Source organism: Typopeltis vanoorti, chromosome 4 (assembly GCF_054136105.1).
Source record: "Typopeltis vanoorti isolate ZY-2024b chromosome 4, IOZ_Tvanoo_1.0, whole genome shotgun sequence".
NCBI classification, from domain to species: Eukaryota; Metazoa; Arthropoda; class Arachnida; order Uropygi; family Thelyphonidae; genus Typopeltis; species Typopeltis vanoorti.
The window spans coordinates 107,797,254-107,811,276 of record NC_143552.1 but is presented as its reverse complement, the minus strand read 5'-3'; the positions used below and the strand labels follow the sequence as shown (position 1 = coordinate 107,811,276).

The 14,023-nt window shown below is 36.6% G+C and overlaps 1 protein-coding gene across 3 annotated transcripts in view; it reads right to left on the bottom strand.

Annotated features, from left to right (window-relative positions):
- Positions 1-14,023, bottom strand: part of LOC150107593 (uncharacterized) — a 279,745-nt gene that overhangs the window by 141,075 nt on the left and 124,647 nt on the right. For all 3 annotated transcript variants that reach the window (XM_090391408.1, XM_090391406.1, XM_090391407.1), the window contains exon 7: positions 9,343-9,457. In XM_090391408.1, coding sequence (XP_090247534.1) covers positions 9,343-9,457 — 115 coding nt within the window. The remainder of the gene's footprint in view (positions 1-9,342; positions 9,458-14,023) is intronic.

Here is a 14,023-nt window from a genome sequence, read left to right as displayed (position 1 = left end):
TTGTGTAGGTGTGCAGTTTATAGATGTATTGAGTGAATTTGGTGGACAAAAGGACATATATATGCCTGATGGATTACAATATTTGAATGTTTTGGGCATTACATGTTTGAAAAAGTGTTGTTTAGTGAGAATCTGAAAGTGCAAAACCAGAGAACTAGAGATATTAGGGGGGATGCAATCAAACATGAGACTAACCATCCCTAGGATAAATGAGTGCGAGTACAGAAATTATTATGTAATTGCTAAATGCAATTTCACAGGTTTGATTCAAATGGGTTGGTAATGACATTACACAAGAGTAATTGTGGGTCCAAGAATGTTGAAATGTATATATGCAAATACCAAAAATATCAGAAATAAAGGAGAAGAGTTTTTGGTATTGTCAGCTTGACTTGGCCAAAAATTATAAGCATCAGTGAGACCTGGTTGAAAGAAAGTGATATAGTTAAAAGGATAGAACATAAAGGATATTGTATTTTCAGGGAAGACAGAGGAAATAGGACAGGAGGTGAGGTATTGCTGCTGATAGTTGAAGAACTACAATGAACAAAATTAGAAATTAAAGAGGATTTTAGGTTTGGGAGAGATGGTTCGTTTGAGGCTGGCTGGTATGGTGTGAAATAGAGGCCAATAGCACAAAATATATTGTTTAGTTTCTGTAGACTAGGAGGTCTACAGGAAGATGCCATGCATCATCAGATTAGCACAAATGAGTGCAGGCCGAACAAATATTATGGGAAAATTCAACTATGGAGACATACGTTGGAGGAAGGAAAAGAGACATGGAGAGATGGAAGTGGAATTTATAAAGTTGCTAAGAAATAATTACCTGAAATAACATGTTATAGAGAGGACCAGGGGGTTTGGGAGTGCTGAATTTGGTAATAGCATCAGAAGCTATATCCACAACCAAAGAAGACACTCTGCCTCCAATCAGGGAGAGAGTGAACATGCAGTCTTGTTCTGAGAAGTTGCTAAATATGTGGAATTCTCTTTCAAGAAAGGGTTTATATTGAACCATGAAGCTGGTAATTAAAACAGACTTAGGATGCATCTTGTAGAAGTGCCCTGACTTGAGAAGCTCAAGTCATGGCACTAGCAAGTGGTCAGAGATTGTTTGAAAAAAGAGTATCAGACTGCATACCATAGGTCGGGAGGATAAACTGACCTATGGTATGCAGTCTGATAGGTCAGGAGGATAAACTAAGTGGGGATTAAGTGGATGAGTAGAGATATAAAGCAAGAGCTGAGCTGGAAAAAAAAAAAAACCGTAGTGGAGGGAATATTATTATTATTTGACACATCCAGGGAGTCTTAAGACTCATCGAGGGAGGGCACTTACTCTACAACTCTCCGTCTCCACCACTCAAACTCATCCACAAACCGCCTCATCTACACCAACGCATCTACTGTCCACTGTCACCATATAATTTTCATAGACAATCACAAACCTCCATGCCCACTGCAGAATTCAAAACCTGCAGCCTTTTGGTTGGAGAGCGGATACGCTAACCACTCGGCCAACAGGCCCAGTACAAAGTGCAAAACAAGAAGGGTGAATAGTATGATAAGAAATGCAAATTATATTATGAGAGAAAATTAGCTAAGCAGGCAAGTAGGAGGAAAATGACTATGGCAGGATGACTTTAATTAACGCTTATGTTAGGCAGGAGACAGAGGCAAAAGAAATAGTTGAGTTGCTAAGTGATCATTTTAAGAAGGTGTATCGTCCAGGTAAAGATTTTGCAGTTGCTGATGTGACAGACATGCATGTCAAAATTGAGGTAGATAAACAGGAGGTATTCAGCATATTGAAAAACATCACTGTTTTTAATTGTTTGTTAATTGTTTTAAGTTGAATACAACAGTGGGACTAGAAATATGGACTGGCATATTATCCCATATACTATGTAAACATGCAAGAGAAATGGCATAGTTTCTAATGAAGTTGTTCAATTTGAGTCTCAGCTCTGGCAAGGTTCCGGGCAAAGCAGAAAGAAGGTAAGATAGTTCCCTTTATATAAAGGTGGATCCAAGACAGAAGTAGCACTTAATACTGACCAATTAATATATCAGGAGTGGTTTAAAAGTCAAATTCAACAGTGGATGGAAAGGGATATGATACTCTATAGTGGGCAACATGGTTTTGTAAAGGGTAGGTCCTGTCTTAGTAATTTATTCACATTTTATAATGAAATGCCAATGGAATTAGATAAAGGAAATGGTTACACCATGCTGCTGCTGGATTTTTCAAAGGCATTTGACAGAACACCAGATGGAAAACTATTACAAAAAACAGAGCAAATTGGAATTGATATGAAGCTAGTAGCGTGGATGGGGGGGGGGGGGAATTGCTGATGGACATACTAGAGAGTATATGATGGAGTTGAATCTAGGAGAATGAGGGTCACTAGTATTATAATCTCAGGGTTCTGTACTAGGACTCTTTAATTTGTATATCACTGATGTAGGGAAAGATTTAAAAAGGGATATTCAGTTGTTTGCTATGATGCAAAACTGGAGAGAGCACCATGTTCATAAAGGTGATACAGATATCCTGTAGGATGATTTCATTAAATTGGCAATGTGGACAAAGGATAATGACTATCAATTTAATGCTGCAAAATGTAAGGTTATACACTATGAATTGAAAAGGTTGTATATATGGTGTAGCATATTAATGGTACCGGATTGCAAGAAATTAATGAGGCTAGGGACTTGGGGAATTATTATTAGCTAAGACCACATGCAGTCAGAGACTCATCTAGGAGGTCCTTTTGTTATATACACAGATCATACTACATCCTAAGTGCACTAAAACTCTCAGGCATTCACAACTCTGCATGCAAAAATCCTGCTTCTCACTCTCTTGTTCACACCCTCCTTATACAGCTTCCAAGGATGAGCTCTTGTTCTCCCCTGATCTCTCACCATTTTCTGTAAAACCATGATGCTGCTGCTGCTGGATGTTGTAAAGGCATTTGACAGAATATCACATGGAAAACTATTACAAAAGTCAGAGCAAACTGGAATGATATGAAGCTAGTAGCGTGGATAGGAGGATGAGTAATGGATAGATACTAGACGGTAGTATGTATAGTATATAATGGTGGACAGAGAGTTGAAGTTCAGAGGGCATATTGCAAAAGCTGGTAAAATAGCTCAAAGGATTATTTAGATGTTGAAAAATATGCTAACAAGTAAAGATAGGGAATTTATTATCCCTCTTAAGGCTATTTTATTTATTTATGCTTATGGCTACATGAAACTGGTAAGTGAACAGTACAATCACAATTTCCAGAAACAAATGATGAAAATCTTAACATATAAAAGTTCATTACATAAAGGCACAACCTGCTTCCAAAGTCTTTCCTTTTTTGCTTTATTAAATTCCTTAATCGAGACTTGTCTTCCCTGGATGTGTGGTGGAGCAATGTTAGATAGAACAGGCAGCCAGGAGAGAAGGATGCTTCTCACTGTCCCACTAATTGTGTGCATGGTAGAGTTTAGCTGGGTGTCTATAATGTTAGTGTGTGTACTTCTTTCCCAGACATGGGCACAATATTCTGCTGCAGAGAATGTGAGGGCTAGTGCAGACGACCTTAAGACTTCTGCACCACAACCCCAGGTTGTTCCAGCAAGCCTTGAAATTTTTTTTTTTTAATATTATTTCTGGTTTTAATTTTATTGGAGAGGTTGATGATGTGCCTTTTATAGGTTAGGCTTCTGTCCAGGCTCACTCTACTTATACAGCTTTCGTGTTCTACCATTTTTCCACAGAAAGAAAGGTTGAGTTGTCGATTTGCCTCTGCATTGTACAGGTGAAATACTGAGGACACTGTTTTTGTTGGATTTGGCTTCAAGTACCACTGCTTGAAGTATTTTTCCAGGGTTTTCAAGTCTATATTCAAGGTTGATTCTAGGTCTGTATTTCAAGGTGGATTGATGTAAGATCGCTAGGTCATCGGCGTACATATACTTGCTTGATCTGGTATGAGGTAGATCATACACGTAGATGTTAAAAAGTATAGGGGATAACACAGAGCCCTGAGGAAGACCGTTGTGAAGAAATCTGGGCCTGCTCATTTTTTCCACCAATATGGACCCAGATCTTTCTGTTGGAGAGAATAGATTCAAAAAGTCGTAAAGTTTATAATATTTCCTAGTTTTAGGACAAGGCCCCTGATCCAGACAGTGTCATAAGCAGATGTTAGGTCAATGAAAGTAGCTCCAGATTTAAGTTTCTTCTGGAAGCCTGCTTCAATTTGAGTTGTCAGGGCCAGAACCTGGTCACAGCAACTTCTTCCTGGCATGAAGCCAGCTTGTTCAGTCGGGAGTGCTCTTTCAATGAGTGGTGAAATTCTTTTAAGGAGAATTCTTTCAAAGAGAATAAAGGTGGTGCAAAGCAAGGAGATAGGTCGTAGGTTTTTCACATCATTTGGATCTTTCCCTGGTTTGGGCATGGCAATTATTTTGGCTTCCTGCCACAACTTTGGTAGTTTACCAGTCATGATGATTTCTGAGAAAAGGGCAGCCAGCCATGTTGACCAAGATGTTTTAGGAATGCAGGGAGTATACCATCTGCTCCTGCAGCTTTGCCATTCTTGGTAAGTTTTAAGGCTATTTGTACCTCTTCCCGAGATACTGGGTGTACGAGTTCAGGAAGCTCGGGTTCCGTCTTCAGGATTTGTCTGATGGAAGCTTGTACAGCAATTTTCCTGGTAGAGCTGGGATGAATCTTAGAGGTTTTCAATAAATGGTTAGCCATTTGATCAAGAGTCATCTCTGTTATTTTGTGTGTCGTTGGCTCTGCTCCACCTCAAAAGTGACCAGCTTCTCCGACTAGATATGACAAAATCGAGTTCATTGGTTGAGATCCATCTTTCCTTTCTGTTTTAATCCAGGGTTGATATGAGCTCCTTAGCAATAGTTGTATCTTCAGTTTCCTCATATTTGGCTAGGAGTTCCTCACTTTCTCTACTCCAACATGGGATATATTGTTTTCTGTAGCCTCTAGGGATTGAGGCTTTTGCTGCAGATTTGAATAGTTTAACAAATCTAGGACAGAAATTAGGAGTGGATGGAATTGCTCTAATGGTTTGCTCAATTTGTTTCTGAAATGCAGTCCAGTTGGACCTGCAGAGATTCCATCTAACAATTGGTGTTCAGCTGCTGATGACTGGGATTGATGTTCCTATCTCTATTAATGTGGGATGATGTTGACTATTAGGGAATCTGTTAAGAATGGTTCAGGGATGGTCTTCAGAATCTTTAGTGACTATGCACAGATCTGGAGTGTAGGTTCTGTTCCATCTGGCTGAATAAAGAGTGCCGTCCTGCTTGGCATCATAATTCAAATACAAGTTATATGTATCCATCCAGTTAGCTAGATTATTACCTTCCCGGTTGTTAGAGGAATAGCCCCACATGGTGTGATCGAATTAAAGTCACCAACATGGACAGCAGGGTGAGGAGGAGGTCAGTCTATCTGATCAGGCCAGGATTGCAATGGAGGTTTGTAGACATTGCAGATAGTGATCTTTTGAACTTTAATACCTATGGAGTATTCTGTATCAGGAACACTTTGGGTTATATCCTAGAGACCAGGCCGGATATAGGTTGCTAGGCCATGCTTGAGGTGGTAGTTATAAGACACGAGAATGAGTCCTGGGATCTTTAGTCTATTGAGGGCTGTGTCAGGCACATGGGTTTCCTGGAGATTCAAGACGTTAATTGCTTTATCTTTGGCTATTTTGCCGATGACTTCGACTTTGGATTTAGATATCCCTTCTATGTTTAGGGAACATATCTTGAGGTAGTGTTGATTAGGGGACTGTAACATATTTTTTGAAGCTTGCTCTCCACCTAAACAAGCAATGCGATCCTTGTTATTCCTGGCAATGATCGAGCCGCCATGGAACTTTTTTATGTTTTGAATTCATCATAATTGTAAGTAGTCCAGGAGGCTTGGAAACCTTTGGATGCCTTGTTTGCGACAATTAGCTTCATGTTGCCTGTGATTCATCTCTGGGGCTTCTTTTGTCAATGACAATGCTGATCCATCAGAAAGTAATGACATTATCACCCAAAACCTTTTACAATGCTCACTTGAAATAGTTGGTACCACAGAACAGAAACAAGACAAAATATCTGAAGAAACAAAACAGCTTATGAAGACGCGAAGAGAAATGAGACAATCAAATAACCTATAGCAGCGTTTCCCCAAATGGCAGGTCACGAAAGCTAAATGCCGGGTAGCCTAAAAAAACTCTTGAAAACCTAGGTGCTTCGTTTTTGGGTTTTCCTTTCTTCACGAAAAAACTCTAAAATACAAGTAAATAGCATTTAATCGGGACTAATGAATAAATAATTTAATTAATAGAGACAAAAAACGCGCTCTGTCCGCATCATCATTTCACAGTCTCTTCGTGGTAAAGTAGCTCAACTAATGGCGAGGTTGCGCAGCAGCAACCATGCCACCAGTCGAATCCTTTGGCAGTCTGGTGTTTGTTTTACTCGCCTGCCATGTTAAGCATCGAGAGAGAGAGAGTAATTTTTTTGTATTTACTGATTACGTGTACCTTGCCTCCAAACCTGAGGTTTCTAGTTAACAAACAACAGCATCGCACTTCTTATTAATAAATTACTTGGCTTTAGTTTAATTTCTTTATATTTTTGTAAGAGTAAATGCTTCTTTATTATAATAATAATAAATGAAAACTTTATCAACATTCAAATCTGTTTTATTTTACCTATTGGCCATAAAAATTTTAGTGAGTCACGAAGATGAAGTATTAAAATAACCGGACCACGGAAAAAAAAGTTTGGGAAATCTTGACCTACAGAATAAAACTGAATTGTGTATTCAGTCAGAAAACAATTGAAAACAATCGTAGTCTCAAAAAAGCCAAACAGCAATTGATGCACAGCAATAAACAGATGGTTGAAGTCAAACTACAAGATGGGACCATAACCAGAGATAGATATGCTATAGCAAAAAGAATTGAAGAATTTTACTCAGTATTATATCAGGATGATGAATTAAATGAAGAAGAAGAAGACAACTACGAAACAGCTGAAGTACCACAGATTCTACCAGAAGAAGTTATGTGGAGCATCCAAAGCTTGCAAAATGGAAAAGCTGCAGGTGAGGATGGAGTTATAGCTGAACTTCTACAAACAGGTGGAGAAATAATCTACAAACTCATAGCAAAACTATTTACTTTATGCCTGAAGAAAAATGATGTACCAACAACATGGAAGAAGGCTACCCTAATTCTGATACATAAAAAAGTTGAGGTAGAAGACTTGATGAACTACTGACCCATCTGTCTACTATCAGTGGTTTACAAAAGTCTTAGCTCATAGGCTTTGTACAACTAGACCTAGCACAACGAAAAGAACAGGCAGGCTTTCGAAGTGGCATTGAAATAGATCATATTTAAGTTGTACAGCAGATTATTGAACGGTGTAATGAATATCAATTGCCATTATGTCTTGGTTTTATTGATTACAAGAAAGCCTTTGATTCGCTAAAAACTTGTGCAATACTAAAAGCATTACAAAACCAACAAGTGGAGGAGCCATATGTCAGAACCATCAAATCAGCATACACCAATGACACAGCAGCAATTCATTTCAATGGAAACATTTCTGCTGTGAAAATACAGAGAGGTATAAGACAGGGTGACACAATCTCTCCAAAATTATTCACAGCATGCCTAGAAGAAATATTCAAACTTCTTGATTGGGAAGGGAAAGGTCTGAAAATAAATCGAAGATATTTAAGCCATTTACGCTTTGCACACAACATAGTTATCTTTACTTCAACTATGCATGAATTACAGACTCAAATCCATGAACTCTAAATTGCTAGCTGGCCTAAAGATAAACTTAAAGAAGACCCAAGTTATGCTCAATAGTATGTCCGACCAGAAATAATAAAAATCAATAACGAAGAAATTAAACAAGTAGACCATTACATATACTAGGACAACAGATATCAATGACAACAAAATATCATAGACGAAATTAAAAGATGCACAATGCTTGGATGGAAAGCATTTGGAAAGTTACATTCGATATTCAAAAGCCAACTACCATTATGCCTGAAGAGAAAAGTTTTTAACCAATGTATTCTTCCTATATTGATATATGGCTGTGAAACACGGACGCTAAATGCAAAGGAAATTAAGAACAACACAATTTAGTATGGAAAGAAGTATGCTTGGTATCACAAGACTGGATTACAAAAGGAATACATGGATAAGAAATCAAACCAAAGTCTCTGACATCACAGGAAGAGTGAAACAGCTGAAGTGGCAATGGGCTGGGTATACTGCTCAAAGACAAGATCAATGATGAATGAAAGAAGTACTGGATTGGATTCCACGAGAGGAAAAACGACCACGACGCTGACCAAAATCATGGTAAATTGACGATATCATCAGATTTGCAGGAGTGACATGGACAGACAGTTTTGGAGTAATCTTGGAAAGACCTTCATCCAGCAGTGGATCGACAATAGCTGATAATGATGATGATATATATATTTTTTGTATTTTTTTTTTTAAAATTTACTGTATTTTTCCGTATATAAGATGTCCTCATGTATAAAGACGAACCCTACTTTTTCAAAACCTAAATTAAGAAATCAATATTTTAAACATAAAACGGAACACATTTGATATTTTTTAAAATATTCGAAGTATATTTAGTAATTAGGTAATATTTTGACTATTATAACTTTTGCTGACTTTTAACTTGAATTTTGAAGAATATGACAATCGTTTTTTATTTTTGGACATTTTTATGGGCTATGACATCAATCGACAGAGTTAACAAATGCTAGTGATTGGCGGAAGCCTGTTCGTGGAGACAATGTACTAGCAGTTTTACCACGGCAACCGCAGGTCTCTCTAATGGTTACCCCCTCACCCCATGTATAAGATAACCCGCAATTTTTGGTCTAAAAATTAAAAAAAAAAGTATCATCTTATAAACGGAAAAATACGGTATTTCTTACATAGTCCAGAACCCTTTCTAGAGACCAAAAATAGAAATTTTTCAAGCCACTTCTGTCCTCCATTAAGAAGGACAATTTCATATCTGGCAATAAAGTTTGTCTCCAATCTAGAGACAACCACAGATATCCACATCCATGGCAGGATTTGAACCCACCCAAAACCTAATGGATGTATACGCTAACTACTCAGTCAATCTGACCAACATATATTTTTATGCTGTTATAGGGTATAGGGTTTGTTTTGAACAAACTAAATACATAACACTGCTTAAAAACAATCTAATAATTTTAACAATAATAAAAACAGAAATACTTGCCATGGATAACCTGGTAATTTTGCCCACACTAAAGAACCTGGAACAAATCTTGTTAAAATAAACTCTTTGTCTAAGTAGTTATCTTCTGGTATATCACAGCTACATTTTTCCTTATCTAAAAAAAGAAAAAAAAAATTCTGTGAACAATCTAAATATATATTTAGGCTGGTTACTATATCTATATAGATATATCTAGTATATATTTATATATAAATATTCAGTAATGTGCAGATAGGAATATGATACTCTATAGCAAGGGTGGCCAACTATGCATCCTTTTGGAGGCAAAATAATTCCTGTAAGACTTAGAAGAGCTGCAACCTTTGACCGATGCAATGGTACAGGAGTGAATGTGTACAAGTGCGGTGGGGATGCAGAAACTATGCCACAACACATTAGTTACACTTCCTGCTCTCATCTATCAGTATCGTTCAACATATTGTTGATGAGTCCATTGACAGTGCTTGTTATCGTTGAACTCTTTTTCAAGCTCATAAATGTTGCATAAAAAACATTAATATGATGAGGAATACAGAAGTTTTAGGTCAGAGTGGGAAGAGGAGTTTCTTTTTGTGAAACGAAAAGTAAACCAATATGTGCCATATGCCAAATAACACTTGCGCAATTCAAAGCCAGCAGTCTCAAGCATCATTATGCCACAAATCACAGTAATTTTAGTAAAGAATTTCCTCTTGGTTCTGATCCGAGGCAAACTAAACTTTCACCTTTGAAAGAACAACTGCATGGTCAGAGTAAATTGATGTCCATGTTTACTACAAAGGCTGGTTTTATTTTAGCATTTAATATTGCACAGCCAAAACGTCCGTACAAAGAAAGAGAATTTGTCCAGAAGAATATTGCAGAAATAATTTCAGTTTTAAACCCAGATAATAATAATAATAAACTACTCATACTGGCTGAACAGATGCCAGTCTCCAGATATACAACTGAAATGAGAATTTCTGTTATCAGTGCTGACATTGTAAATAACTTACACCATAACTTGAAAAACTCTGCTGCATTTAGTCTGGCTTTGGATGATTCTACAGATATTCAGGACCATCCACAAATAGCTACATTTGTCCACTTTGTATCTCACGACCTGAACATCAAGGAAGAGCTATTGGACTTGAGAGTGTTGAAAGTACATGTGGCTCTGATATCAAAGAAGCTCTTTCGGTATCACGCGAAAAAATCGTCAGCATTGCAACTGATGGTGCTTCTTGAGAATGATGAATCATATCCTACTTTCCTACCTGTACATTGCATTATTCACAGGGAACATCTAGTTGCCAAGTGTTTTAAATTTGAATACATAATGGAAGTAGTTCTAAGAATTGCAAATTTTATGCGTTCAAGTGCTAAAACACATAGACAATTCAAAAGCTTTCTTGATGAGTTGAATTGTGACGAGATTCCTAATGACGTATCATGGTTTTGCTTAGTAAGGTGGCTCTCAGTTAGTACTGTATTAAACAAGTTTTTATTGTTGTTAGAACCAATCAAACAGTTTCTTAGGGAGAAGGAGAAATTTTCCCCTGATCTTGAAGACACTCAATGGTTGTTAGACATGGCATTTTTCACCAATGTTTTGCAGCATCTACAGATATTAATCTTTTCACTTCAAGGAGAAGAAAAACTAATAACCAATCTTGCACAGACCATGCTAAGCTTCCAAAGCAAACTGCAATTTTTCCATAGAGACTTCGAAAATATAACTTTCAATCACTTTGTTTGTCTGAAAAAAATACTGACAAATTCGCCAGGAGTGGAAATTAGAAACAGGATCTTATCAAACTAAATAAGAACTCAACAGTCGATTTTGTAACCTTGGAGAACTTAAGCCAACCTTCGTTTTTCTGGAAAATCATTTCCTCACGAACGTGCTTGAGTGCAGTTGTCCTATTTCAAAACCAATTGTGATGGATGTTGCAGCTGCAGAACTGGAGAATTTGGAAATTCAAGAGGATGAAGTACTGAAGCAAATTGGATGTTTCATGATTGAGTTTTGGAAGCAAGTTCCAGACCCTCTTCTCTTTTTGTTTATTTTTTCCTGGTAGAGCATGAAGAGCTGCGTGATGTGTGGACACGAGCCACATGTGGCTCGTGAACCATGTTGTGGCCACACTTGCTCTATAGGGACAGTGGCTTTGTAAAAGGCAGGTCATGCTACAGTAATTTATTCACATTTTATAATAAGGTGACAGCCATCTGCTGTCACCTTATTATAAAATAGCAATAGACAGCATTATGTATTGATGGTAGTGCTATTGTTGTGGTAGTAGTAGTTGAAGGATTAAGTAGGGGGAGATGGCAAGTTGTGTATGGTGGGGTAGAGTATCCTCCCACAATGCATCCTTTGAGGTGTCACATAATAATAATATATTTTTTTTATTGATCTTAAAAATATTTACATATATATACTATAATCATCTTAAGTGACATTCCAACATGTTATTTTAAAAAGTACAGCAACTAAGTGCTGCAGATTATGGCTCATTTCCCACATTAGATTTCTATATAAAACTTAAATAGTTTTTATTATTAAAATTGCACTGAGATAGAAGAATTACAAAATAGGAACAAAACCAGAGAAGCATTCCTGAAAGTGAAAGAACTTAATGGAAAAGCAAAATGTACACAGTCTAATAGCATCAAGGACAAAGATGAAAACATACTCGTTGATAAGGAAAAGATAAATGGAAGATGGGTGGAGTACTTATCAGATCTCTATGATGATGATAATCGTAACATGTTAGATGATTCACGACACCTTAAGTTAAACATAACAACAGATACCACTCTACCCACAAGAAAGGAGGTAGAACATGTAATTAAGAATCTTCCTAATAATAAATCCCCTGGGTGTGATAATATTCCGGCTGAGCTGCTGAAAGCTTTGACTGGCAATAATAACAACTATTTAGTGGAATCCATTCAGGACATCTATAAAACAATACAATTACCTGAAGTTTTTACAACATCTATCTGCATACCAATTCCAAAGAAACATAATGCACAAAATTAAGGGGATTACAGAACTGTGAGCCTAATATCCCATGCATCTAAAATTATTTTAAACATCGTTAACAAACAAATTGAAAGAGAAATAAGCGGTGAACTGAGTGAACAACAGAAAGGCTTCAGATGAAGAATGGGAACCATTAATGCTATCCTGGAACTAAAAATACTAATAGAAAGATCACTAGAAAGAAATAGGAACATTTACATATGCTTCATAGACTTTCAGAAGTCTTTTGACTGGGTAAAACATAATAAAATGTTCAATATATTAGATAAATTAAACATAGAAGATTATGTACTTAAGATTATAAAAATGATTTACACCAAACAGAAAATGCAGCTGTTTAACAATGAGACTTCTGTAGTGAAAATATAAAGAGGAGTTAGACAAGGATGTATCCTTTCACCAAATCTATTTAATATCTATAGTGAGACAGTGATGAAAAAGATTGAAAAACAAAAAATAGGAATTAGTATCAATGGTATAAAATAAAACAATCTCAGATATGCTGATGATTCCATTTTCTGCTATTAGAATGGTAACAACTTAATCAAATTAATGCAGCTACTAATTGAAAAAGGTAAAGAGTTTGGATTAGACATAAATGCAAAAAAGACCAAATTTATGAAAATCTCAAAAGAAAGCAGATCCGAGCCAGAAATATTCATAAACAATATGAAAATTGAACATACAACAGAATATACAAATATTTAGGCACCTACTTTACTGCAGATGGAAAGCAAGATAAAGAAATAAAAATAAGAACAGCCATAGCTAAAGATGCATTCTGGAAAAATAAAGATCTGCTCAGAAGTTCTTGAGTATTGAGACAAAGAAAAGAATGATAAGAACATTAGTGTGGCCAATTTTCACATATGGAAGTGAGACCTGGATATTCAAGAAGAGAGTAAGACAACAGATAATGGCCTTTGAAATGTGGTGCTATAGGAGAGCTCTGAAAATCCCATGGAGAAAACATGTGACAAATACAGACGTCCTACAGAGAATGAGAACACATAGATCTTTATTACAGGAAATGATCCAGAGAAAGACGAGATTGGCAGGACATGTACTGAGAGGTTCCGCAGGACAGAGGATACTAACAGTTTTTAGAAGGAAAAATTATGGGAAAAGGATCAAGAGACAAAAAACGAAGGACATGGCTACAAGATATAAGATCATGGACAGGATCACATGGATATGCAGAAACAAAAAGGAAAGCCACCAACAGAGAGAACTGAAAGGACAGAGAATTAGAACACATAGATCTTTATTACAGGAAATGATCCAGAGAAAGATGAGATTGGCAGGACATGTACTGAGAGGTTCCGCAGGACAGAGGATACTAATGGTTTTTAGAAGGAAAAATTATGGGAAAAGGATCAAGAGGCAAAAAACGAAGGACATGGCTTGAAGATATAAGATCATGGACAGGATCACATGGATATGTAGAAACAAAAAGGAAAGCCATCAACAGAGAGAACTGAAAGGACATGGTACTGCACCCTCTCACTGAGGAAGCTACATGATGATTATGATGTTGATTATTAAAATTATGATTATATATTATGCATTTGCAAAAGGTATTGTTCTGTTTTTTTTTTTTTTAACAATGAAATTCTTATAAATTTTCCTTGTTTTGTATAATATATTAAT